The sequence below is a fragment of the Phyllobates terribilis genome, unplaced genomic scaffold (genome assembly GCF_046119375.1).
Source record: "Phyllobates terribilis strain yellow unplaced genomic scaffold, ASM4611937v1 Scaffold_1__5_contigs__length_1240528914, whole genome shotgun sequence".
Classification (NCBI taxonomy): Eukaryota; Metazoa; Chordata; class Amphibia; order Anura; family Dendrobatidae; genus Phyllobates; species Phyllobates terribilis.
Genome location: NW_027362761.1, coordinates 11,568,149 through 11,593,297, shown reverse-complemented (window position 1 = coordinate 11,593,297; position 25,149 = coordinate 11,568,149). Strand labels below are relative to the sequence as shown.

The following is a 25,149-nucleotide window of genomic DNA, read 5'->3' as shown; positions in this document are numbered from 1 at the left end:
GAATTGAGGAAAATCAAGCGTGAAGCTGCCAAGATGCCATTCGCCACCAGTTTTGCCATATTTCAGAGCTGCAACATTACTGGAGTATCAAAAAAGCACAAGGTGTACGATACTCAGGGACATGTTCAAAGGTGGTCGTTTTTCAGCCTTCCTTACCTTGGCCAAGAAACATAAGATAAAACGTCAAAAATGGGCCAAGAAATATATTAAGACTGATTTTTCAAAGGTTTTATGGACTGATGAAATGAGAGTGACTCTTGATGGGCCAGAGGCTGGATCAGTAAAGGGCAGAGAGCTCCACTCCGACTCAGACGCCAGCAAGGTGGAGGTGGGGTACTGGTATGGGCTGGTATAATCAAAGATGAACTTGTGGGACCTTTTCGGGTTGAGGATGGAGTGAAGCTCAACTCCCAGACCTGCCAGTTTCTGGAAGACTTCTTCAAGCAGTGGTACAGGAAGAAGTCGGTATCGTTCAAGAAAAACATGATTTTCATGCAGGACAATGCTCCATCACATGCATCCAACTACTCCACAGCGTGGCTGGCCAGTAAAGGTCTAAAAGAAGAAAAAATAATGACATGGCCCCATGGTTCACCTGATCTGAACCCCATAGAGCAGGGTTCCCCAACTCCAGTCCTCAAGGCCCACCAACAGATCATGTTTTCAGGATTTCCTTAGTATTGCACAGGTGATAATTCCATCACCTGCACAGGCAATAATTCCATCACCTGTGCAATACTAAGGAAATCCTGAAAACATGGCCTGTTGGTGGGCCTTGAGGACTGGAGTTGGGGAACCCTGCCATAGAGAACCTGTGGTCCATCATAAAATGTGAGATCTACAGGGAGGGAAAACAGTACACCTCTCAATACAGTGTCTGGGAGGCTGTGGTGGCTGCTGCACGCAATGTTGATCAAGAACAGATCAAGCAACTGACAGAATCTATGGATAGAAGGCTGTTGAGTGTCATCATAAAGAAAGGTGGCTATACTGATCACTAATTTTTTTGGTTTTTGCTTTTGCATGTCAGAAATGTTTATTTCTAAATTTTGTGCACTGATATTGGTTTAACTGGTGAAAATAAACAAGTGAGATGGGATTATATTTGGTTTTCATTAAGTTGCCTAATAATTCTGCACAGTAATAGTTACCTGCACAAACCAATATCCTCCGAAAATAGCCAAATCTAAAAAAAAAAACACTCCAACTTCCAAAAATATTAAGCTTGGATATTTGAGTCTTTTGGCTTGATTGAGAACATAGTTGTTGATCAATAATAAAAATAATCCTCTAAAATACAGCTTGCCTAATAATTCTGCACACAGTGTAGTAGAATAGTTTGCAGACTCCATATACACAGCTCCCAAGTTCTAGAATAGCAGTGCTCCCCCTCAAGTGACCCCATTTTGGAAATTACACCCCTCTGGCAATTTACCTACTGGTGTAGTGACTATTTTGACTCCATGGGTGTTTTACATAAACAAGCAGCATTGGATGTTGCTGAGTGAAAATTGAAAATCTGCCATTGTAGTGCCCAGTTCATGCTTCAGGAGACACGCACCCGTAAATTAAGCAGGTTCTCCTCACTACAGTAATGCCAAACATTTGGACGCTAAATACGATTTAGGCACCCTCTCTCTGTAAGCCGATCGATGTTGCTGTTGACAGCGGCACCAGAGACGTTAAACACCAATTGTGGGCATTACTGCAGGGCATCAGCTATGACACTCACTGATGATCACACCAGCTCTGCTCTACATGTATGGGTCATGTCGTGAAGGGGTTAATTAAATCTGAAAGTTTACACTTCAATTGCATCTCAGTTGTTTCATTTTAAATAAATAGGGCATAAAGACCACAAATCACAAAGATTCGGTCACTGTCCACATATATCTGGATCTAAATATAACATAATATATATACTAAAATTTAAATTCTATTATTGTATTAAAAATGTGTCTAAAATACACACAAAAAAAGTGTACAAATACGCTAGTAATGTAACAAACAGACCAAAAAAAGGGGTGCGTAATATTGTCAGTAAATATTGATCAATGAGTTTCAACATACTTAAATTTTCCCCAAAATGGAATACACAAAGGGAGAAATTGGCTCCCTATAGTGCAATATTTGGGAGTGGGGTATTTCCCTGGATGATTGTGGATGATGGTGACAGGAGAGCTCCTTCTGTCCCCTGACTGGCCTCATCCCCGTAAAAGGATGCACTGCTGGGAGCCGGCAGTCCAGAAATGCCCTCGGTACCCTAAGACACCTACGTGTGACGCTTTCCTCGGCTCTGCCCTAACTGGCGTGCAGGTACCCGCTGGTAACTGGTAAGCAGGAGGAGATAAGCCTACGCTCTCCAAGTCTAATCCACTTTTAGGTGGGAGAAGAGAAAAAAAAAAAGAACGAGAATAAACAAAGAGTTATAAAGAAGATAGATAACAAGAGACTGGGAGAAAGAAGGGAGAAAAGGGAAAGGTAGGAAATGAGAATAAAAAGAAATAAGGGAAAAAGTAAAAAAGTGAAAGAAGGGAAGGGGAGAGAAAAAGAGAAGGAAAAAAAAAAAGGAAAAAAAAATAAATAAAAATAAAGGGCTTTGACATCAAAGACTTATCTTATTCTATCCTTCCTCACTTATCTTCAGTTGCACAGAAAATTCTAATAAGTTGCAGGAACTTAAACGGTCACAAAACCTTAATCACTTACTCCCATTAAGACTATGAACTTCTCTAAGGCTATGTGCCCACGATGCAGAAATGCTCCGGAGTTTGTCCTGAGCGTTTCTGCATCTCCCTGGCAGAAAATACGCATGCGGGTTGTACATGCGGGTTGTACATGCGTTTTTCCTGCCAGGGACAAGCGGATGAGAAGCGTTCTTCACATACATTTCTGCATGCGGGTTGTCAAGCGCTTTCCAAGCGATTTTAGCATCACTTGGAAAGTGCTGGACAGCTTGGTCACACTATATAAAACCATAAAAACGGCATGGATTTATATAGTGTGACCGTAAAGAATGGTAAAAAATAAAAAAATAAATCTATACTTACCTTCTGATGGCCCCCAGAGTCTTGATTCGATCCGTCCTGGCTGCCGGCAGCTCGCGGTGCACTGAAGGACCTGCCGTCACACGACTAAATGACGTCAGCGCAGGTCCTTCAGTCCACCGCGATCTGCCGGTAAGCGGAGACAAGTACACCGGGGGCCATCAGAAGGCAAGTATCATATTTATTTTTTATTTCATTCTTTTTTTTTTTACATGTTCTATGGTACCCAGGTCCGGAGGAGAGTCTCCTGTCCGCCACACCTGGGTACCATCCGCACATTGAAACGCATGGAATGCGAAGGTACAGATGCAGTGATGTGTAATCCATGCGTTCCAATGCAAGTCAATGGCGGCGAAAACGCAGTGCTTTCGCAAAATAATTGGTAGTGCTGCGTTTTTTTCCGCAATGATAATCCGCAGCGGAAATTTCCGCAGCATGTGCACAGCACATTTGGATTATCATTGGGGAACATGGCAGGCCTTCTACCAAGCATTTTTTAAGCGTTTCTGCAGCGGAATTGCCGCTGCAAAAACGCTTAAAAAACACATCGTGGGCACACAGCCTAAATCAGTGTGTTGCTGCTTACTTCTGGTATTGCTATAGCAATTGCATCTGCCACCACATCTACTACTCTAACAAGCAATGTGTTGCTGCTATCTAGTAACGGAATTGGAATACCTCAAGAGAAACTACAATTGCCATCATACTTCTATTTACTTTAAAGCAATGCACTTTACTTCCTTTCAAGCAGTATAGAGATTCCAGTTAACATCAGAAAACTACATGCCTTGCTCTTTCAGATAATATATGCAAGAACTTTATCAGATTTTAAATGATTTAATTCAAACAACCTCCCTGCCAGAAAAGTTTAATGAAAAGGGGTTGTCCGGTCTAAAATGAAAGGTCTGCAGTCACTGCTGGGAGGATTCAAAAGTCTGCAGTCACACAAAGTGTGAAGAAGAAATCTACCAAAAGGTGAGATACACACAAAAAAAAGTATATGAGGAGAGCAAAATACAAATCTACCAAGATCTCTTGAAAATAACCTTAGACCTAAGGAGACAACTTCAACCCTTAACAAGAACCTTGAGAGAAAAAAGAAAAATCAATCTACAGATTTATGTTCCTGTGCGGACTGGCTATCTCCTTCGACAGCAAAAAGCTAATTATCAAAACTCATGACGACTTGTCTACTGAAATATGAAAAATTGTCCACAGCTACACCAAACTAAACAAACAGAAAAAAAATTAACATAGACTAACAAAACAAACAAAAAGGAGAAGATGGATGAGATGATTGCCTTGGTCATCAATTTGAGTTTACCCTACAAGTGACTTGAGACTGACCATGGAAGTTGTCATAATTGACAGCTTTATTTCCTCTTTTCCTTTTCTCTCTAGGTCTAAATGTTTCTAGTTATAGTTTATCAAAACTTGATGGTTATGAAGGTATGTTTTATACAGTACATATTCAAGTTTTTTGTGTTGATAAAATTTAATTTATATAAATTTAGACTTTTTTGGGAGTTTACTTTTTGTCCTTTCCAACCTTACTTCCTCCAAGTTAAAAACAGGTCCACGCCCCCAAGGATCTGTTGCTCCATCCTTTCAGTAAGACCTGGCTGGGAACAGCATCGCTTCTTTCTTCTAGCCAGCTGCAAATAGCCTACTGAATATATCCATTCTTCATCACACTAAAAATATCCACCATACCTTGTTTGTTAAAAACCTTTCAAAACCTTTTCATTAGATATCCCTAGTCCTGCCCAACATCTCCCAGTAAGATCCTGTCTTTATGATTCAAACTATGGCTAATTTGAACATCACAACATTCAATTTGAAAAGTATAACGTCCCAAAAGAGAATAAAAATCCTGAGATACCTGGAAAAAAATAAAATAGATATTGCTTTTCTCTAAGAGACCCATGTTGAAAAAAAAAAAACCAAAACAAAACAAAAAAACACAGTCCCATACCAAAAAATTTTGCAAGTCAGATTTTTCCCAGTTGGTGCACCACCCCAGACTTTCCAGTGTAGCCACTAAAAAGGAGGCTGAGTGGGAGCCCGTCAGCTGTAACGGAAGTGGACATGCCTCTTGTTTTTGACAGATCTCAGGCAACGAGCACAACACATCTTTCTCAATCCACCATAACATCTCCGACTGTACCTCACTCATGGTGCAGCAGTTTATTCTGTTCACCCTACTCCACCCTCTCAGCCAGCCCTCGGCTAAGAGGTTGAACTCCACCACCTCCAATCTGTTGGCCACGGAAATGCTGCCTTTCCACATGGTAGATACAGACAGTTTCTGAAAGTTGATGGCCATTGCAGTTCCCCAGTACCATTGCCCATTCGCCATTATTTCTCTATGAAAGCTGTGCCTGCGCTACATCAGCATGCCGCAGACAGCATCACCCGTTCCTTGGCTACATCTATGTTTGCCAGGGTGCATTTCCCCACAGACACTTTGACGAGTAAGCATGACCAGGGGCGTTACATCTCGCTGACTGGGCAATGGGTGACTCTGGTGGTGGGCAGGCGGGGAAGGGGCTGCACCACAAGTCGTGCAATCCCCAACGCTTGCAGGACACATCTCTGTAATTCACACTTCCTCTACTGCTTCAGCCTCCTCCACCTCCTCCCTCAACCTCTGCCTTAATGAGACACGCGTTCCAACAGTGCAGAGTGAATCCCCACCACCTCCATACTGCACAGCCAGGGCTCACCGCAATCAGGCAGTGTTAAAATTTATATGCTTTGGAGATCTCAGTCACACAGGTGAAGAGTTGTGGACAGCTATCCCGGCCGAGTTTGAGCAATAGCTGTCTCCGCTGAACCTGGAGCCAGGGAAGGCAGTGTGGGATAACTGCGCAAACCTGGTGGTGGCCCTACGCCAAGACAAGCTCACACACGTGCCTTGCATGGCCCATTTTCAACCTGGTGGTACAGCGATTTCTCTGCCACTATCCCGGCCAGGATGCACAGCTGCAGAAAGCACGGAAGTTGTGTGCTCACTTCCGCCATTCGCACCCCTCAGGTCATCGACTTGCATCGATTCAGAGGTCTTTGTCCATGCCATGTAAGGGCTAACAACTCTCTAAGGTGTAACTAAGGAAAAACAAAAACCCAACAGACACGTGAAACAATAGTTAAAATCACAAGTTCAGCAGAAACACAAGTGCAGACGTGAAAACGAGTTGAAAGGGGTGGTTTCTTCTTTCGTACAGTAATGGGGTTTTGGGAGAATGGAGAGGAGGCTTACACCACCTTTTGACCCAAGTTTCGAAATCTTTCCTCCATTATGAAAATTCATTTCATGAGGTTGAAATGTGGGGTCCTTTTTGTGTCCCCCTCCCCCCCAAAATGAGGGTTGTGGTGCCGGTAGTGCACAAAAATGTGGGTCATGCCTTACTACAGCATTAGCAATTCATGCTGTGTCCAAAATGGCCCAACCTCCCCACTTTTACGAGGGGGGTGTTAAGGGTGTTTTAGGGGGTAAATTGTAAGTAGTACACATTCAAAACCCCTGAAAATGGGGATAAACACACTGATTTCTTGACAAGCTTCCAGACGTTTTTGGGCGCCTTTGAAACATACTGATTCAACCAAGGTTATGATTATCGCCCCATTTTCAACCTCTTTGAGGAGGGTTTGAGTTTTGGGGTGCACCGGAGGGGTAGTTTTTATTGTAGGCGGTTTAACTTGACAGGATCACAAATGATAGGCAACTGACCATCACTGACAAGATTTTCAAAACAATCCATTCTACAGTTTCAGAGAAAAGTTGACTTCTTTGGAATTTTTCTAGCCACTTTCCAATTTGGGTTGTTAAGAGGGTTGTAGCCCCTAGAATTGATTTGAAAACCGCAAATCAATTTCTGTATCATGAAATTCAGGGTCTGGCCTACAGCCATGCAAAATTTTGCTTAAATATGACCATTGTTTCTTTTTCAAAATTAATTTGGAAATATTGATGCTTTAATTTTTCACAGGAGTGTAGTTTGAAAATCTGATTTTCGACTGTAGGGAGATACCGACTAGTCCAATGATGTACCTGACTGGCTACTCCCAGCCCCGTTCTAGATGACTGACAGATCTCTCCATGTGTGTACAAAGGGAAATACCTGTTAGTCAAGGGGAGCGGGACAGGGAGAAGTTGACGGGGTTTCATGCAGGGCTAATCAGATCTCTCCCTATGCTCCTGGGCTTTTCAAACTAGGTTTTCTCTGATACCTGCCTACAGTCGTGCAGGCATGCTCTGATTCATGCTGCTCGTAGTTTGGGCAGCATGAATGTAGGTTCACTTTAATATCAGTGAGTAAGAAGAAAAATAATTAAAAGTAAAGACTATTTTACAAAACTCACATTTACAATTCCCTTATAAAACGCCTCAGTGGCCAGTGTGCCTGGACCATCCACAGTCCTGCCATCATCTTCTGGTCCCCAGCTCGCACTATAGATATGTATGTGCTGTGGATTCAGACTTAATGACCGAGCTTCTATAACATCAGTAATCAATCCGTCAAGCATCCGTACCCCTATTGAACAAATATTTATTAACAGTGATGTGAGCACAAAGTAAAGATAGCTTTTACAAAGAGTAGTCTCCTATACATTACCTCCTATCCTTGCATTGTATGCAATCCCAACACCGCATATGTCATTATGAGCAACTGCAGCCACTTCCCCAGCACAACGTGTACCATGACTAGAATCAGAGTAAAATTTAAAAATGAAAAAAAAAAACAACTATTTTTACAAAAAATCTTGATGCAAACTGTTCCACACCATATTTTTTAGTATTTTGTTATTAGTATAGCAAAATTATTATCGCCAATATCCTAAATTGGTAAGACGTTTAATGATTAAATTTACTAATCCACAGCAGAGTTTGTATGCATTAAATAAAGGACATAAGTAACATAATTGGGACAAATAAACAGGAATTCACTTCTGATCATGGGTTGAACACGAGGCCCTTGTGCAGTTAATAAGCAGAATTAAATTAGCCATTAAATCCACAAGTTCAATATTTCCTCTTCTATATCCATTATTTTTGCAATTTGCATAGTGCCACTGTAATAAACAAGTATATAAAAATATCCTCCAGGTGACAACAAATTAACCTGTAGAAAATGTAAGAGAAATTTGCCAGAAAGACCTATTCTACAACATACCCCATAAATATTCACTAAACAGATGTTTAGGTTTAGTCATGAACAAGTATTTACCGGTTTTCATCAGATGGATTATACCTAGGCTGGGGATCAGGGTCATCATCATTAAAATCATAGCTTGCCAAAAGATCCTAATGAAAATGTAAAAAAAAAAATCATCATGGTACAGATGTCATTTTCAAGCCCTAAAACTGTTGTAAAATTATTGCAGAAGAAGTGCTGAACCAGGACTAGCACACCAGTTACACTACATATAGTCTAATCTCTATCTCAACTACATAAAAGTCAAAAGTCTTAAGTGTATATTAACTTAATATTAACTCAATGAAAACACTGACCGCCCAGTGGATGACTTGTAGCAGCACCATTTCAAAGCAAAAGCTCAGTGACTGCACATACATACACATGACATCAGAGGCGTAGCTAAGAGTTCAGCTCAGGAAGAGGGGGAGGAGGGCGAAATATCTGAGTGGGCCCCTAACCAAGTAACCCTTATTGCACCTACAGTGGCACGCCCTAATTGTGGGTATAGGGGATCCTCAGCAGATAATACGGTTACTGAAAATCTCTGTGCAAAGATTAAAGAGAACCTGTCATGTGAAAAAATGCTATTAACCTGCAGATATGAGGTTAATCTCAGGTTTATAGAGTTCTGAACCTGCCAAGTGCCCGCAATGAAGGACCCGATGTCGGGAGGAAATTTACTTTATTCTTGCAGACAGCGTTGAGCTTACAGTCATGGGGACGGCGCCGGCATGGTTTCAGTCACTGCTCTGTGTATAGTGAGCGACTGCTGTAACCGCACCCCAAGCACTGACAGTCGGCCATAATGTGGAGCCTGCTGTCAGTCAGTGACAAAGACGCGGTTACAGCTTCCACTCACTATGTTCTGACCAAAGCCGCATCAGCCACACCCCTGTGACTGGAAGCTGAAGACTGCTGGGAGGAATAAAGTTTCATCCCGGCAGAGTCTCTCAGATCAAGCGCCAGGCTGGTTCAGAACGCTATTAAACTGCAGATTAACCCTATCTGTTACAGGCATTTTTCCACATGGCAGGTTCCCTTTAACATTGACATTATCACCATATGGTGACCATATATTGATAAATACCAGTCCTGTAGAACATAGAAATTACAGTACAATTATAGATTGAAACTTACAGCTGATGTTCTGATTGAGTCGCTTACGTCTCCCGTCTTTTCCAACTTCTTCCAGTCACGACTCATCTGCAGTTTACAACAAAGACATGACTTCTCACATTTCTAGCACCATATCCATCTATTCCCAACCTGCACAAACTCCTCATCTTACCCCAATGCCGAGATGCTGCCGTATGAGTCCATATTATTGCTCCTCTTAGTGCCCCACATAATAATGCCACAACTGTGCCCCTTACAAAGTACAGTATAATGCCTCCTTTGTGCTGTCTATTTGGTAACATTGCACCCTAGAAAATATTAATGCCATGTACAAATGCCCTAGAAAACAGTGTCCACACTTTGCTCCCTAGAAAGTAATACTCCCCAGTGTTCTATTTGAAGGTCACAATACTCCGAGTGGCCTATAACAATAATGCTTTTTAAGTGCCCACTTAACATTTAAAAATGTCTCATGAGTCCCCCCCCATATATAGTTAACATTTAAAAAGTATGATGTCCCCCACAACGCCATTATACACATCAGGATGGGCCCACAGCTCCTTATACAATGTGATGTCCCACACAGCATGATGGGCCCCCAGTACCCCACCACACTGTATGGTGGCCCCTAGTAGCTCCCACACATTGTATGATGGCCCCCCACTCTGTATAATAGAACACCACCAATAACACAGTTGGTATCACCAAGTTTAGTACAACAATCAATTGCAATGTCAAGTCAGCCCAATATACAATTCTATCGCATGAAACTGCAGCTCCCTAAATGTCCTTAACAATGGTAAGGAGCCATCAGACCGTGGACCTTACAGAAACCACAGTACTGAATGAAGCCCCCGTTTCACATAGCGAGATCGCTGCTGTGTCACGGTTTTGGTGACGCAACAGCGACCTCACCAGCGATGTCGCTATGTGTGACACTTTGCAGCGATCAGGCCCCTGCTGTGAGGTCGCTGATCGCTGCAAAGTGTCCTGGACCATTTTTTGGTCGTTGCCCTCCCGCTGGTCAGCACACATCGCTGTGTGTGACCAGCGGGAGCAGCGATCAGGCTGGTAACCATGATAAACATCGGGTTACTAGGGGCACACGTGCCCCTAGTAACCCGTTGTTTATCATGGTTACGAGCCTGCTAAAGTGAGCGGTAACCTCCCGCTCACCGTAGCAGAGTGGTAACCATGATAAACAACGGGTTACTAGGTGCGCGTGTGCCCCTAGTAACCCGATGTTTATCATGGTTACCAGCCTGCTCCTGCTTCAGCAGGCTGGTAACCAGGAGCAGGACATCGTGGAAAGATTCTTTCCACGATGTCGCTGCTCCCCTGATCGTTGGTGAGCCTGCCTGTTTGACAGCTCACCAGTGACCACATAGCGACGCAGCAACGATACCTGACAGGTCGTATCGTTATCGGGATCGTTGCAGCGTCGCCAAGTGTGACGGGGCCTTAAGGCTATGTGCCCACGTAGCAGATTTGATGCAGAGCGTTTTTGCCTCTCTGGCATAAAAAAACGTATGCAGATTTACATGCGTTTTTTCTGCCAGAGAGAACAGTTTTTTCAGCGTTTTTACATGCGTTTTTTCAAGCACTTTTCCAAGCGATTTTGAGCATCACTTGGAAAAGTGCTTGACAAGTTGATCACACAATATAAATCCATGCAACCGGCATGGATTTATAATGTGTGAACAACTTCGATGCTTTAAATGCAGCATCTATAGTAAAAAAAAAAAAGAATTAAAACGTTAAAAATAAAAAAAAAAAACCTGTATATTCACCTTTCCGGCGGTCTCCGGTCTGCTCCCGGCCGCGTCTTCTCTCTTCAGCGTCCCGTAGTGTACTGTCAGGACCTGCGGTGACGTCATTTAGTCAGCTGATGGTCACGCGACCATCACCTGACCGCTGTCAGCGCTCGCGTGACCATCAGCTGACTAAATGATGTCACCGCAGGTCCTGACCGTACACTGCGGGACGCTGAAGAGAGAAGATGCGGCCGGGAGCAGACCGGAGAGCAGACTGGCGGCCGCCGGAGAGGTGAATATACAGGTTTTGTTTATTTTTAACTTTTTTATTTCACCACGTGGTAGCCGGGATGAAGAGGAGTTGTAGTCTCCTCTTTATCCCGGGTACCACACGCACCGCGATTACCCTGCAGCGTAATCGCGGTAGAAATGGTCATGCTGCGTTTTGCAAAGCAATGGGAATTTGGCGCGAAAATTAGCACATCATGTGCACAGCACATCCGAATTCACATTGCTTTGCATGGCAGACTGTTTTACAAGAGTTTTCGCGGCCGTAAAAATCGCTGCAAAAACGCTACGTGGGCACATAGCCTAACAGTGCTACTGTCAGAGACTAAACATTTAAAAATTACAGTATCCCCCAAAAGTTAAAGTATCTTATATGTTTGTGTCAATTAATTCTGAGCACACTGGTGTGGGTCTGAGTCCTGACATCCCCACGGATTGCTCTAAAGACCCCTTAGAAGTGCACAGCTTAGGAGACAGGACTATGACTTTCTACTGCATTCTATAGAGCTGTGCTCTTCTAAAAGGTGTCAAGATCATATGGGGGTCTCATGACCAGATTCTCCAATAATATGCTCAGAATTATTGGGCATAAAGCATAAAAAAATAATCTCCTGAAGGATTAGTTATTCTTTGAGGTGCAGTTGCACTGCTGCCGATAATTGGAAACCGATTATCGTTATATCTAAACAGGATGTCAATCACCTAATGCAAAAGCAAAAGGTTCATTTATCTGGTGAAATGATTTTTCAGTTTACCTAAAAAGGAAGTCTGCCACCCCCAAAATGCCAATTAAACTGCATAAACATTTATATAGGGGACGTGCCCCTATAGACACCACAACAGGCATATTTAGTTTAGCCAAATCTTTGCTGAAAAATCTTTTATTATGCAAATGAGGGCGCTTCAAAGTGCCGGACTGGACATCTGGCAATTCTGGCATCTGCCAGAGGGGCTACTCCCTGCTGTGGGCCACTCACTCTGCTTAAACCCCTTTGATGAGAGAACGGGAGCAGCTCAGGAGCAGGAGAAGGAGGCACAGCCTGAACTCATCTTCTCACAGGCCTCTCAGGTTCTAGCAGTGGGACAGGAGTAGGCAGTCAGGAGGAAGGGGCCGCCTGAGCGAACATTGTAGCTGTCCTCCTTGCTTCAGTGAGTGAGGAAGCTGAAACACAGTAAATCAATGTACACATGTTGCTCCTGTTATGAACGTTCATGACTGGAGCAGGTGGAGAGAAGTCAGAGCTGCAGCATTTATTGTTTCACAAATACAACCAGTGGTCAGGGCAAAGCACAGGGCTGTGTGCAGGGGTGGATTAAGAGTAGCAAGGGCCCCGGGCAGTTTAGAAGGCGCGGGCCCCGCCCCCACCTGATGTATCACATGTCACATGATCCCCTGTGATAGATCATGTGATAGTTCACGTGAAATTAATTTGGCACAATATTAATTATAATAATTTTTTTTAGGCTGTGTGCCCACTATGCATTTTTTTTTAAGCAATTCCGCTGCAGAAACGCTTAAAAAACGCTTGGTAGAAGGTCTGCCATGTTCCCCAATGATAATCCTCATGTGCTGTGCACATGCTGCGAAAATTTCTGCTGCAGATTATCATTGTGGAAAAATCCGCAGCATTACCAATTATTTTGCAGAAGCTCGGCGTTTTCGCCGCCATTGACTTGCATTGGAACGCATGTAATCTGCATCACTACATCTGTACATGCGGATTCCATGTGTTTCAATGTGCGGATGGTACCCAGGTTTGGAGAAGAGGAGACTCTCCTCCAGACCCAGGTACCATAGTACCTGTATAAAAAAAAAAAAAAAAAAAAAGAGAATAGAATAAAAAGATAAATATACTTACCTTCTGATGGCCCCCGGTGTCTTTATCCGATGCGTCCTGGCTTGCCGGCAGCTCACGATGGTCTGAAAAGGACCTGCCGTGACGTCATTTAGTCATGTGACTGGTCACGCGACAGCTGACGTTGGCAGGCCATCAGAAGGTAAGTATATATTTATTTTTTACCATTCTTTTACAGTCACACTATATAAATCCATGCCGGTTGCATGGATTTATATAGTGTGACCAAGTTGTCAAGCACTTTCCAAGTAATGCTAAAAACGCTTGGAAAAGCGCTTGATAACCTGCATGCAGAAATGCATGTGAAGAACTTTCACTTCTGCTTGTCCCTGGCAGGAAAAATGCATGTAAAATCCGCATGCATTTTTTCTGCCAGGGAGATGCAGAAACGCTCAAAAAAAATCTGGAGCATTTGTGCATCGTGGGCACATAACCTTACATTAATTGTATGACTCAATATTGAGCACACTGCCATCTATACACGGCAGGAGGCCGCACGGTGCCATCTATACACGGCAGGAGGCCGCACGGCGCCATCTATACACGGCAGGAGGCCGCACGGCGCCATCTATACACGGCGGGAGGCCGCACGGCGCCATCTATACACGGCGGGAGGCCGCACGTAGCCATCTGTACACGGCGGGAGGCCGCACGTAGCCATCTGTACACGGCGGGAGGCCGCACGTAGCCATCTGTACACGGCGGGAGGCCGCACGTAGCCATCTGTACACAGCGGGAGGCCGCACGTAGCCATCTGTACACAGCGGGAGGCCGCACGTAGCCATCTGTACACAGCGGGAGGCCGCACGTAGCCATCTGTACACAGCGGGAGGCCGCACGTAGCCATCTGTACACAGCGGGAGGCCGCACGTAGCCATCTGTACACAGCGGGAGGCCGCACGTAGCCATCTATACACAGCGGGAGGCCGCACGGCGCCCCCCCAGAGACAGCGGGAGGCCGCACGCAGTCACGCACACACAAACATATACATACACGCATAAACACATTTGAAACACAAAAATACATATAAACAGACATCACACAACGATATCTGCCTGCACACACACACAGACTCACCATCCCCCAGCTCAGCGCCAGTCCTCCTGTTCCTCTCCGGTGGTAAGTAGCAGTGCAGGCCGGGCGCGCACTGCGTGACGTCACAGCTAGGAGACATGGCCGCGCACAGGGCTGTGTCTCCTAGCAGTGACGCGGCCGGGCCAGGACAGGGAAGTTAACAGCTGCAGTGCTGGCCCGGCCGGAGAAGAAGCAGTATCCGTGCGCCACTGCTGAGGGAGCGGTCCAGGGGCCCCCCCGCCACTGTCTGCCAGTATATTCCGCAGCGCTGCACATATAATGAGGGCAATCTGGCCATAGACACCCCGGAGGCCCGAGGCCCCGGGCGCTAGCCCGGATTGCCCTCATTATAATCCGCCTATGGCTGTGTGTAACATTATGCTTCATATATGTAGCAATCTCAGCTCAGCTGTGCTGTTATTACATTAATTTAAACCTTTATTGGCAAAACTTGCAATACAATAAGCAGAGCTGTGTTAAGAATCTGTACACTAAAAAACCGTTCAGGAAGCGGAAGTGAGTGTAATCTGTGCATAGTAGAGCTGTCTGCGATTAATGCGGAGTCAACAGTAAAGAATGTCTGTCTGTATAACAAGCAGACCGTGGGACTGTGTATAGCATACGTGCCAACTCTGGCCCGTGTGCCAAATCTGGCCCGCGGGGTGGTTTTATTTGGCCCGCAACACCAGAACCACCACCCCTATGTGGGGCCTATTAATCTGTATGGAGGACTATGTGGGGCCCATTATTCTGTATGGAGGACCATGTTAAGACCATTATCCTGTATGGAGAACTATGCGGGGCCCATTATTCTTTATGGAGGACTATGTTGGGACCATTATCCTGTATACTCCTCGGCCTGTGACTTTGTCCAAGTTTTTAATTTTGGCCCTCTGTGTCTTTGAGTTTGACATCCCTGGAGTATAGGGACAGCAGAGCTGTGAGTATATTGTACAGATCGCAATGAAAAAAAAATATATATATCCATAAATAGATATATTTTTCTTCTCTACTGGCTACTCCATATGCGTACATCTTAATTATATACTAAACTACATTTTTAGGTATTCACATAATCACTGCTCCTTTTAAAAGTGAACCTGATGGCGGATACATGGTGCCGATCCGTGAGCAGCATGTATCAGACACTGGCTGTATAATGTCAGCCAGATATGTTTGACTCTGAAATGAAATGCTGCTGCGTTTCAGAGAGAAACATGCATTAAGAGTCGCACGGCAGATTTGTCGGACAGGAGGGTCCCTGCCTGTTTCACCCTTCTCCCTGCAGCCAGTAACTGACAGGGAACTCCTTATACATGCACGCAGAGACCTGTCACTCCAGAAAAGTAGATGGAGATAAGCTGCAAAAGGACCCGTCTGTCCCACTTGTTTCCCATGCAGCATAATTCCTGGCGGCTTTTACAGTATGTTATTCTGTGAAACACCAGAGCACTACAGAGTCAAAAGGTACAAGGCAAAACTCTTACAGCCAGTGCCTGATATATGCTGCTTAATCACCGAAAAGAATGTATCAGCTCTCTGGTTCCCTTTATGCTAGTGTAGAAATGTGCAGGACAATTAAATATTGTCACACAAATCAAATTGAAGCTTTGCCTCAGACCTAATAAAAAATGTGTGGGAGTGGTGGAGATGGTGTTCCACTCTCTGACACCCCAAATGGTTAAATGTATTTTATAGTAATGTATGTTATTGTGGCACCCCAGGGGTCTGGTTGCCACAGTGGTAGAAATACCATGTCAGAGAGAGCATGGGTTTTCCTGGTCAGGAGCACTATTGCATGCAACGCCTCCTGCCCCAGTCCAGGGAGGGGAGGAGCCTGCCCTTTATAAACTGGATCTGGGGCGAGGTTAGAAGAGTTAGTTCCAGAGGAAGGGACAGAGCAGCAGCAAGGAGCTCTGTAGGAGCCAGGAGCTGAAGACCAGGGACTGGAGCAGCAGAGCTCGTCCTGGCAGAAAGACGCAGAGAACCGGACACTGGAGTCCGAGGCTGTGAGGATATCCACATCCAGCAGCAGAAACCACACGGCAGGGGATTTCAGGTCCTCTGGCCATAGAAAGCCCGGAGGCTCAGTCACACGCAAGGGACCGGCACCGCCATCGAGGAGCGGAAGGTACCAAAGGCCCCAAGTCACCAGCCATACGGGTGAGCACCACACGGTACACTCAGGGACGTGGGCTACTACACGACTACAGCAAGGTAGCCAGGAAGAGTGCAGTCAGACGGTAAGGCCTACACCTCCACCTGGCCAGGGGGACTCTTGTTCGCTCACAGACTGACCAGGCCTCTAATGTTAGCCAGTACTCCCGGCAGGGCCTTCTCCATTACCAACAGTAAAGACCCTGAACTGCACTGTACGGACTGAGTCATTTCTGCTGCGCCCATGCACCACAACCCTCACCATCTACACACGCTGCCCTGAGGCTATACTCCTCCCGTGGGGAGTTATACTACCCTCTGCTGCGCACACATCAGCCTCAGTGGTCTGCCCCGCAGCGGCAGTTCTCAGTGATCGCAATCCACGGGTGGCGTAGTCGGACATTTCAACATTAAAAACCAAGTAAACAGATCCGCTGTTAGAACCCTCCTGTTAGTTCTTTTTCTATTTTGTTGGTCACATGACTTTCTGCCTATATAATCCAGCTCCGCCTTTCTGGACTTCAGTGTTTTTTACTCTTAAGCTAGCCAGGTGCCTTGTACCTAACTCTGTAGTTTGCTTGGTCTTTGGACCACTAGTACTTTTGTTTGTTTGTCTTTGCTCTGCTACAATTTCTGCTAGGAGGTGTCCATCTATATACCAGTCCTTAGTTCTTGTAGGGACCCCTCCCTTATATCTATAGGTCTGCGTTCAGACTACCCGAGGACTTAGGCGGGTCTGTTCACAAGGAACAGGTCCTCCGCTGCATCGTAGGGAATCAGCTTAGTCCTATTGTAGGGACAGTTTTCCTATCTTTCCTTAGTGCTTGTGACGCGCCCCCTGGGCCAGTGCTGTTTGGGGATGAGCCGGAGCCGGATCTGATGGGGGTTGTAGTCTCCGAGTGGCGGCGACCCGGTCCGTGCCCAGGGTGTCAAACTCAGTGTGTGGCAGTCTTTACAGATGTTATTAGTTGTTCTTAGTGTCGACTACGCCACCCGTTGATTTGCGGTCAAAAGGCCGCCGCTGCAGCAGGGTCCGCTGAGGCTGGTGGTATATGTGCAGCTGTGGTAGTATAACCCCCAACGGGAGGGGTATAGCCTCAGGGGGTCAGGTGTAGAGGATGGTGGTAGTGGTGGTGCAGTGTGGATGGTAAGAAGACTCAGAGTCGGGCTGTGCAGTTCAGGGTTTTTACTTACTGCTGTTCTGTTGGTCACTCTGGCCTTGAGTGACCGCCCGAGCCGTGCTGCGTCCACCAGGTCCTGGACTCGGCCAACCCCCAAGCAATTCTGGAGCGTGGTCCTGAGCTCCCTTTCTGACTGTCCTCTCTACTGGCCGTTCCCACCAGGGGTCCACTTATGTCCGGCTCCCTCGGGTCTCCTGTTGGGTGAACCTTCTTTGGCTTCCCTGACCCTATGCTCGGTGTGCCTTCTTAGTGGACTTGGTGAGGGGCTGCTCCACATGTAATGTCGCAGCCTCCGGTTCTTAGCTGAGGGTAGTTTCTCTCCTCCACTAATTTGGGATCCGGTTCCCTTGCGTGCCAACCCTTCACCCTTCTGGTTGTATACTGGGTTCTTGGGGTTCCTTCTTCTCCCTCTCTGGGTCCTTCTCTTCTCCTCTCTCTGCAGGCGCTCCTGGACCTCTCTCAGGACTGACTGACCCTCTACAGAAGACTGACCCTGATCTAAGATGGTGCCCACCTTATATACTCCCTCTATGTGTGAGCTCAGGTGACCAGCACCCAATGAGCTCCTAGCCTTACCCAGACTGCTCCCCCTATCTGCCCCTACACTACTGGGATGTTCCACCCCCCTCCCACTCCAGCCAGGGACAGACACTGTCGTACCTGCACATATACTGGTGGGAGTACCGTCGGTCTGTCCCCCGGAAATGGGATGTATGTAGTGTATGCAGCTATCTGAGCTCAGTCCCACACTCCATCCTTACCCGGGAGTGGAATACCACACCTCTGGCTTGAGGTGTAATACCCCTGTAGCAGCCGAATCCTCAGGGTGCTACACTTGTAGCAGTTCATAACATCCGCCACTGGTTTGACCACCCTGAGCCACGGGACCAGGTCGCCGCCACGGAGACTACAACCCCTGACATTACACAGAGACCCGGCTCCAGGTATTCCCCCACACACGGCCCAGGGGACGGGTCAACTTTGGCGTAGTCGGCAGGATTTCGTGCTCGCAACCACCGGGTACTGCGTGCCTGAAGAAAGACTGATACTTACCGTGGTGAAGTTTCCCGCCATCCACAGCCGGTTTCCCGCCATTGGGCGCCATTTTCGGGACACCGCGTGGGAAGAGGGGCGTGGACGCCAAAAGCGCGCGAGAGCTGAAGCCCCGCCTTAGGTACGGACGCTGCGCAAGGTCCTGGAGGGAGGCCAGCGGACGCTGATGTCACCAGCGCGCGACGCAAGGTCCTCAACCCCGACGATCGCCTGCGGAGCCGCGGCCTACGGAGAAGAAGCAACGGAAGGTAGGCCACGGTTAACTAGGGGGGAGGAAGACACCAGGAATGGAGGGAGCTCCCACCGCCAGCGCGGCTGCTGCCACAGTGATGCCGTTCACGATGCTGTATATCCCCGGAGCAGCATGGGAGTCGCATACCCTGAGCGACTTTAAAGAAAGACTGTATAGCCTATTCAAAGTATATCCCCTGTCCGAGGAACAAAAAGTGAGCATCCTGATAGGCCAGTTAATCGGAGCAGCCCAAAGAGAAGTGAAGTCCTGGTCAGCCAGGGAAAAGGGGACTGTAAAGGAAATACTGGCCCGTCTAAAGGACACTTGATACTCGCACCTCAGCAGAGATCAAACTAAAATTTTATGGATGCAAACAGCGGGCACAAGACAGTATACGGGACTATGCTTTGAATTTGCAGGTGGCCCTGAGAGCCATTAAGCAGGCAGACCCTGACAGCGTGCGGAATGAGGATAAGCTGTTGACTGAACAGTTCATTGAGGGTCTACAGTCCAGCGCCCACCGAACCCAGTTGCGTGTAATGGCCTTGCAGAACCCTGATTTGGACTTTGCGCAGTTCAAAGACAGGGCCATCTGGGTGCTCCGAGAACCGGCACCAGGTGGCGCTGTAACCCACAGGCGCCCTGCTATCACCTATCACCAGGAGGCGGCGCCTTTGTCTGCAGAGCCTGTGGGAGCTGATGCACAGGCTTTGGACAAAGCCCCGCCTGCAGACCTGCAGCATCAGGTCCAAGAACTAACCAAAAGTGTTGCCGCGCTAACCAGAACTGTGCAGTCTTAACAGGTGTCTTCCCCAGGAAAGATCCAGCTGGCTTCCAGTCCGGAGGACGTCCCTTGGAGTCGACAGAGGAGGATCCCATCGTCCAGAGGAAGGCCCAGCGACTGCTACAACCAGGACGGACAACCCATCTGCCGCCACTGCAACCAACCAGGACATATAGCAAGGTACTGTTATTTAAACGGGCCCAACCTGGGGCAGAGGGCCGACCCCCAGGCATAAGATCATCAGGCCCATCGATCTGGCGTGATAAGTAGGTAGGGGGACGACCGGTCTTGCCTGTGGTGCTGGATGGCATTCCTATGAGTGCACTACTGGACACCGGGTCACAGGTAACCACCATCCCCTATGTGCTTTTTAAGCGGTACTGGAATGACTCAGATATTACCCGCTACCCAGATGACGATTTGAGCATCATGGCCAGCAATAGTCAGCTCGTACCGCAGGTGGGATTCAAGGAAGTGACCATCAAAATTGGTAAAGTTGAACTGCCAGCGCAAGGACTGATTATTGTGGACATTGACCGTCGTGACAGCCACCCTAAGATAACCTTGGGTACTAATGTTATTGAAAATTGTCTTGCAGAGATAATTGTCATATTCCAGCAGATTGCGGTGAACGCCAGCTCCAGCCAGCAGCGTGTCCTACAAAAAGAGATCAGAGCCCTGATGAAAAGGCAACAGGTAGAACTGTCTGGTGGTGAGATTGGTAGTGTTAGGATGAGTGACCCGTTCCCTATCGCCATGCCCCCAAAGAGTGAGATGATGATCTGGTGCCGGACTGCAATTGGGTTAAGAGGAAGGGACTACCAAGCCATGGTAGAACCCGTCTACTCAGATAGTAGGCCCACCATTTTGACAGCACGGGGGTGGTCGATGTACGCCATGGGAGGGTACCCGTCCGCATCCTAAACATTGGGGAAAGAGAAGTATACTTGCCCCGGTATGCCACTCTAGCCAAATTGTTCACCGTTAACCAAAACTCTGTAAAGGCCGTGGAACCCTTGCCTCCATCTCAACCAGAGTAGGGTAACAGCTCCAAGAAACAAATGGAGGACTGGTGTCAGACGCTGCATGTGGGCACCGACTCCACTCTCTCACACCAAAAACAGGGAGTCTACCGGGTGGTGCAGGAGTACGAAAGAGTCTTTAGCAAACACCCGCTAGACTTTGGGCAAGTAAAGGGGGTAGAACACCACATCACCACAGGAGACCATCCACCCATAAAGGAAAGATACCGACCTGTACCCCCTGCACACTATCAGAATGCCAAGGGAATGTTGCGAGAAATGAAGGAGGCTGGGGTAATAAGGGACAGCTGTAGCCCCTGGGCAGCTCCACTAGTTCTTGTGAAAAAGAAAGATGGCACCATGAGAATGTGTGTAGATTACAGAAAGGTCAACCGTATCACGCACAAAGATGCGTACCCGTTACCTAGGATAGAGGAATCTTTAGCTGCATTAAAGTCTGCTAACTTCTTCTCCACTTTGGATCTTACTAGCGGGTACTGGCAGGTTCCTGTAGCAGAGGCAGACGAGGAGAAGACCGCGTTCACCACCCCGATGGGTCTCAGCGAATTCAATTGTATGCCATTCGGGCTCTGCAACGCACCAGGAACCTTCCAGCGGTTGATGGAGTGCTGTCTGGGGCACAGGAATTTCTAGACGGTCCTGCTATACCTGGACGATGTCATCGTGTATTCCAAAACATATGAGGACCATCTGAAACACCTGGCAGAAGTGTTCGACGCCCTGGCTGGCTACGGCCTAAAGGTGAAACCCTCCAAGTGTCATCTACTGAAACCAAAAGTACAGTACCTGGGACACGTGGTGAGTGCTGACGGAGTAGCTCCAGACCCTGATAAGATCACAGTGATTAAGGACTGGCCAAGACCCTCCAGCATAAAGGAAGTGCGGCAGTTCCTCGGGTTGGTAGGCTACTACCGAAGATTCATTCACGGGTTCACCAAAATGGCAGCCCCTATGCAAGACCTCCCATTAGGTCAGTCAAAGACCAAGAATCAGAAGCCGACCTTCAGGTGGGACAAGCTGGAAGAGGAGTCTTTCCGCCAGCTGAAGATGGCCCTCACGGGGGATGAGATCCTGGCTTACCCCGATTACGGCCAGCCTTTTAATCTCCACACGGATGCGAGCAACATCGGGCTAGGGGCAGTGCTGTCCCAGATCCAACAGGGCAGAGAACGGGTAATCGCTTACGACAGCCGAAAACTACGGCCCACAGAGAGAAACCCTGAGAATTCTAGCTCCTTCAAGCTAGAGTTCCTGGCAGTGGTGTGGGCAGTGACGGAACATTTCAAACATTACCTTGCCTCTGTCAAGTTCACTGTGTACACGGACAACAACCCGTTGACACACCTGGACACTGCAAGACTTGGTGCCCTGGAGCAAAGATGGATGGCCCAGCTGTCAAACTATGAGTTCACCATCAAATACCGTGCGGGATGCACAAATGCCAACGCAGACGCTCTGTCCAGGATGCCAAACTTGCCTGACGGAGGGGAAGATCCAGAAGAACTGGATGAGATTGAACTCCCTGCGTTCCACCGTCATGGGATTACCCAGTGTTCCCACTGTGTAAGGGACAAGCACTCTGCCACGTTCAATCCCTTACCCCACTACAGCTGGGCGGAGACGCAAGACAGTGACCCAGCCGTCCGCCTGGTAAAAGAGATGCTGACACAGGATGATGCCCGCCTTGACCCAGACGCTCCGGAAGAGACCAAACAGCTGTGGAAGGAGAAGAGTAAGCTGTTTCTCTACAAGTGGAAGCTGTGCCGGAGAATTGTCAACTCCCGGACCCATGAGCTGACCTGGCAGGTAGTGGTCCCGAGACGAGACGCAGCTATGGTCCTGGAGGCATACCACGACAGAGCAGGGCACTTTGGATGGAAGAAGTTGGAGTTCCTGTTGCGTGAACGGTTCTTCTGGGTAGGCATGAGAGGGGCCATTGAGAGATGGTGCAGAGACTGCGGCCCGTGCAACCTAAGAAGAAAGGACCGTACCAGCCAGAAGACTCCCCTGCAGCCCATCATCACCAAGCAGCCTCTAGAACTGGTAGCCCTGAACCATGTGAAGCTGGCTCCAAGTAGGTCCGGGTACGTCTACACCCTCACCATTGTAGACCATTACTTCCGGTTCCTGGTGGTGGTCCCTGTCAAGGACTTAACAGCTCAGACAGCAGCAAGAGCCTTCCAGCAGCACTTCTGCCGTCCACACGGGTATCCAAACCAACGGATTGTGCGAGAAGATGAACCAGGTGGTGATAGACTTGCTGAAAACGTTGCCCCTGGAAGAACGCAGTCTGTGGCCTGAAAAACTGCCTGATCTGGTGGACTTGTATAACCACATCCCAGTAAATTCCACCAACTGCACCCCGGCTTACCTAATGAGAGCAAGACCTGGTAAGCTGCCTATTGACCTGGATATGGGAGTCCTGACACCCGAGGACACCTCGCCAGAGGCAGACTTCGATACAGAACGGCAGCAGCAGTACCGGAAAGTGCAGGAGAGTGTTGAGAGAAGTCTGTCTCAAGCAAGAGAAAGGCAAGAGAGGACTTAGCCAGCATGCTTCCGCTGTTCCCCTGGCACCTGGAGAGCAGGTCTTGAAGAGGAAGAGGCGGCTCCATAAAGGTGGATGACCAGTGGGAGAAAGAACCGTACACAGTACTGCCCTCAAGCCATGAAAATCCAGAAGTATGCGTTATCAGTAAGGATGGAGGAGAGACCACAGCCACTGTCTCCAGAGACCACCTGAAGAAGTGTCCCGAGCAGCTGTAAAGCACTGACGAAGACCAAGATAGCCCTCAACCCGCAGAGGAAAGGGAAGAAATGGTCAGTACAGTACTCAGAGAATTTCCCCGGGTCTGGACACAAATTAACAACGCTATTGTGGTACCCGTCCTTACCTTTCTCCAGCCAGCCCCTCAAGGGCCTACAGGAGAGCAAGTAATGTTGGAAGAGCAACCAACCCCAGAGGTAGAAGATTCCATACCAGCAGCCCAGGATAATCAACCCTCTGCTAGTAGTGAGCCTGCCGTGCCCGTGGTAAGCCAAAGAGTACGCAGAAAGCTGCCCAACCTACCAGTAACATCTCCAAATAACTGTAGTGCAGACACTAGCGAGCCCACTATACAAGGGGTGGAAACAGGGGACCCAGAAAGAACACAGCCAGATAGTGTGTTACGTAGGTCCACCAGGAGCACTAGAGGTCAGAAGCCCGCTCGCTGGAGCATTTAAATGTGATATATATACCTGTATATTGCAAATGTTGGAATGTTCTATGTTTGTTACCTGAATACTAATTATGTTTCTCAAGTTACCCGACAGGGTTTATGGACTAACAGGTTATGGACAATGAATAACCGGAACTGTACCTTGTAAATAGTTGCACCTGTTAAGTGCCCCTTTTTTGCCAGACCACAGAACAAAAACCCGTGGAGGTGGCTGAAGACGTGGTCCAACTCCGGATCATCTATGCCCTGTAGCCACCCCAGGGCCTACGTGGAGGGTTTGGGACAGGTCCCTCAAAATATATCTTGGGTGACAAGGACACCTGGTTATGGAAGCGCCGTGACCTATAAAAACTGAACTCCTTGTACATATGTTGTGTTATTACTTATACCCTGTTATGCATGTTTTCATAAAATGTGTTTAGTCCCGGAGTACTAAAATTTACTAGGGGGGGAATGTGGCACCCCAGGGGTCTGGTTGCCACAGTGGTAGAAATACCATGTCTGAGAGCGAGCATGGGTTTTCCTGGTCAGGAGCATTATTGTATGCAACGCCTCCTGCCCCAGTCCAGGGAGGGGAGGAGCCTGCCTTTTATAAACTGGATCTGGGGTGGGGTTAGAAGCGTTAGTTCCAGAGGAAGGGACAGAGCAGCAGCAAGGAGCTCTGAAGGAGCCAGGAGCTGAAGACCAGGGACTGGAGCAGCAGAGCTCGTCCTGGCAGAAAGACGCAGAGAACCGGACACTGGAGTCCGAGGCTGTGAGGATATCCACATCCAGCAGCAGAAACCACACGGCAGGGGATTTCAGGTCCTCTGGCCATAGAAAGCCCGGAGGCTCAGTCACATGCAAGGGACCGGCACCGCCATCGAGGAGCGGAAGGTACCAAAGGCCCCAAGTCACCAGCCATACGGGTGAGCACCACACGGTACACTCAGGGACGTGGGCTACTACACGACTACAGCAAGGTAGCCAGGAAGAGTGCAGTCAGACGGTAAGGCCTACACCTCCACCTGGCCAGGGGGACTCTTGTTCGCTCACAGACTGACCAGGCCTCTAATGTTAGCCAGTACTCCCGGCAGGGCCTTCTCCATTACCAACAGTAAAGACCCTGAACTGAACTGCACTGTACGGACTGAGTCATTTC

The 25,149-nt window shown here is 47.7% G+C and overlaps 1 protein-coding gene across 1 annotated transcript in view; it reads right to left on the bottom strand.

Annotated features, from left to right (window-relative positions):
• LOC141165509 (proprotein convertase subtilisin/kexin type 4-like) overlaps window positions 1-25,149 on the bottom strand; it is a 707,768-nt gene that overhangs the window by 125,970 nt on the left and 556,649 nt on the right. Inside the window, exons 5-7 of the mRNA XM_073651166.1 lie at window positions 8,279-8,355; window positions 7,667-7,755; window positions 7,413-7,585 (exon numbers count right to left, since the gene is read on the bottom strand). Of these exons, the coding sequence (XP_073507267.1) occupies window positions 7,413-7,585; window positions 7,667-7,755; window positions 8,279-8,355 (339 nt within the window). The remainder of the gene's footprint in view (window positions 1-7,412; window positions 7,586-7,666; window positions 7,756-8,278; window positions 8,356-25,149) is intronic.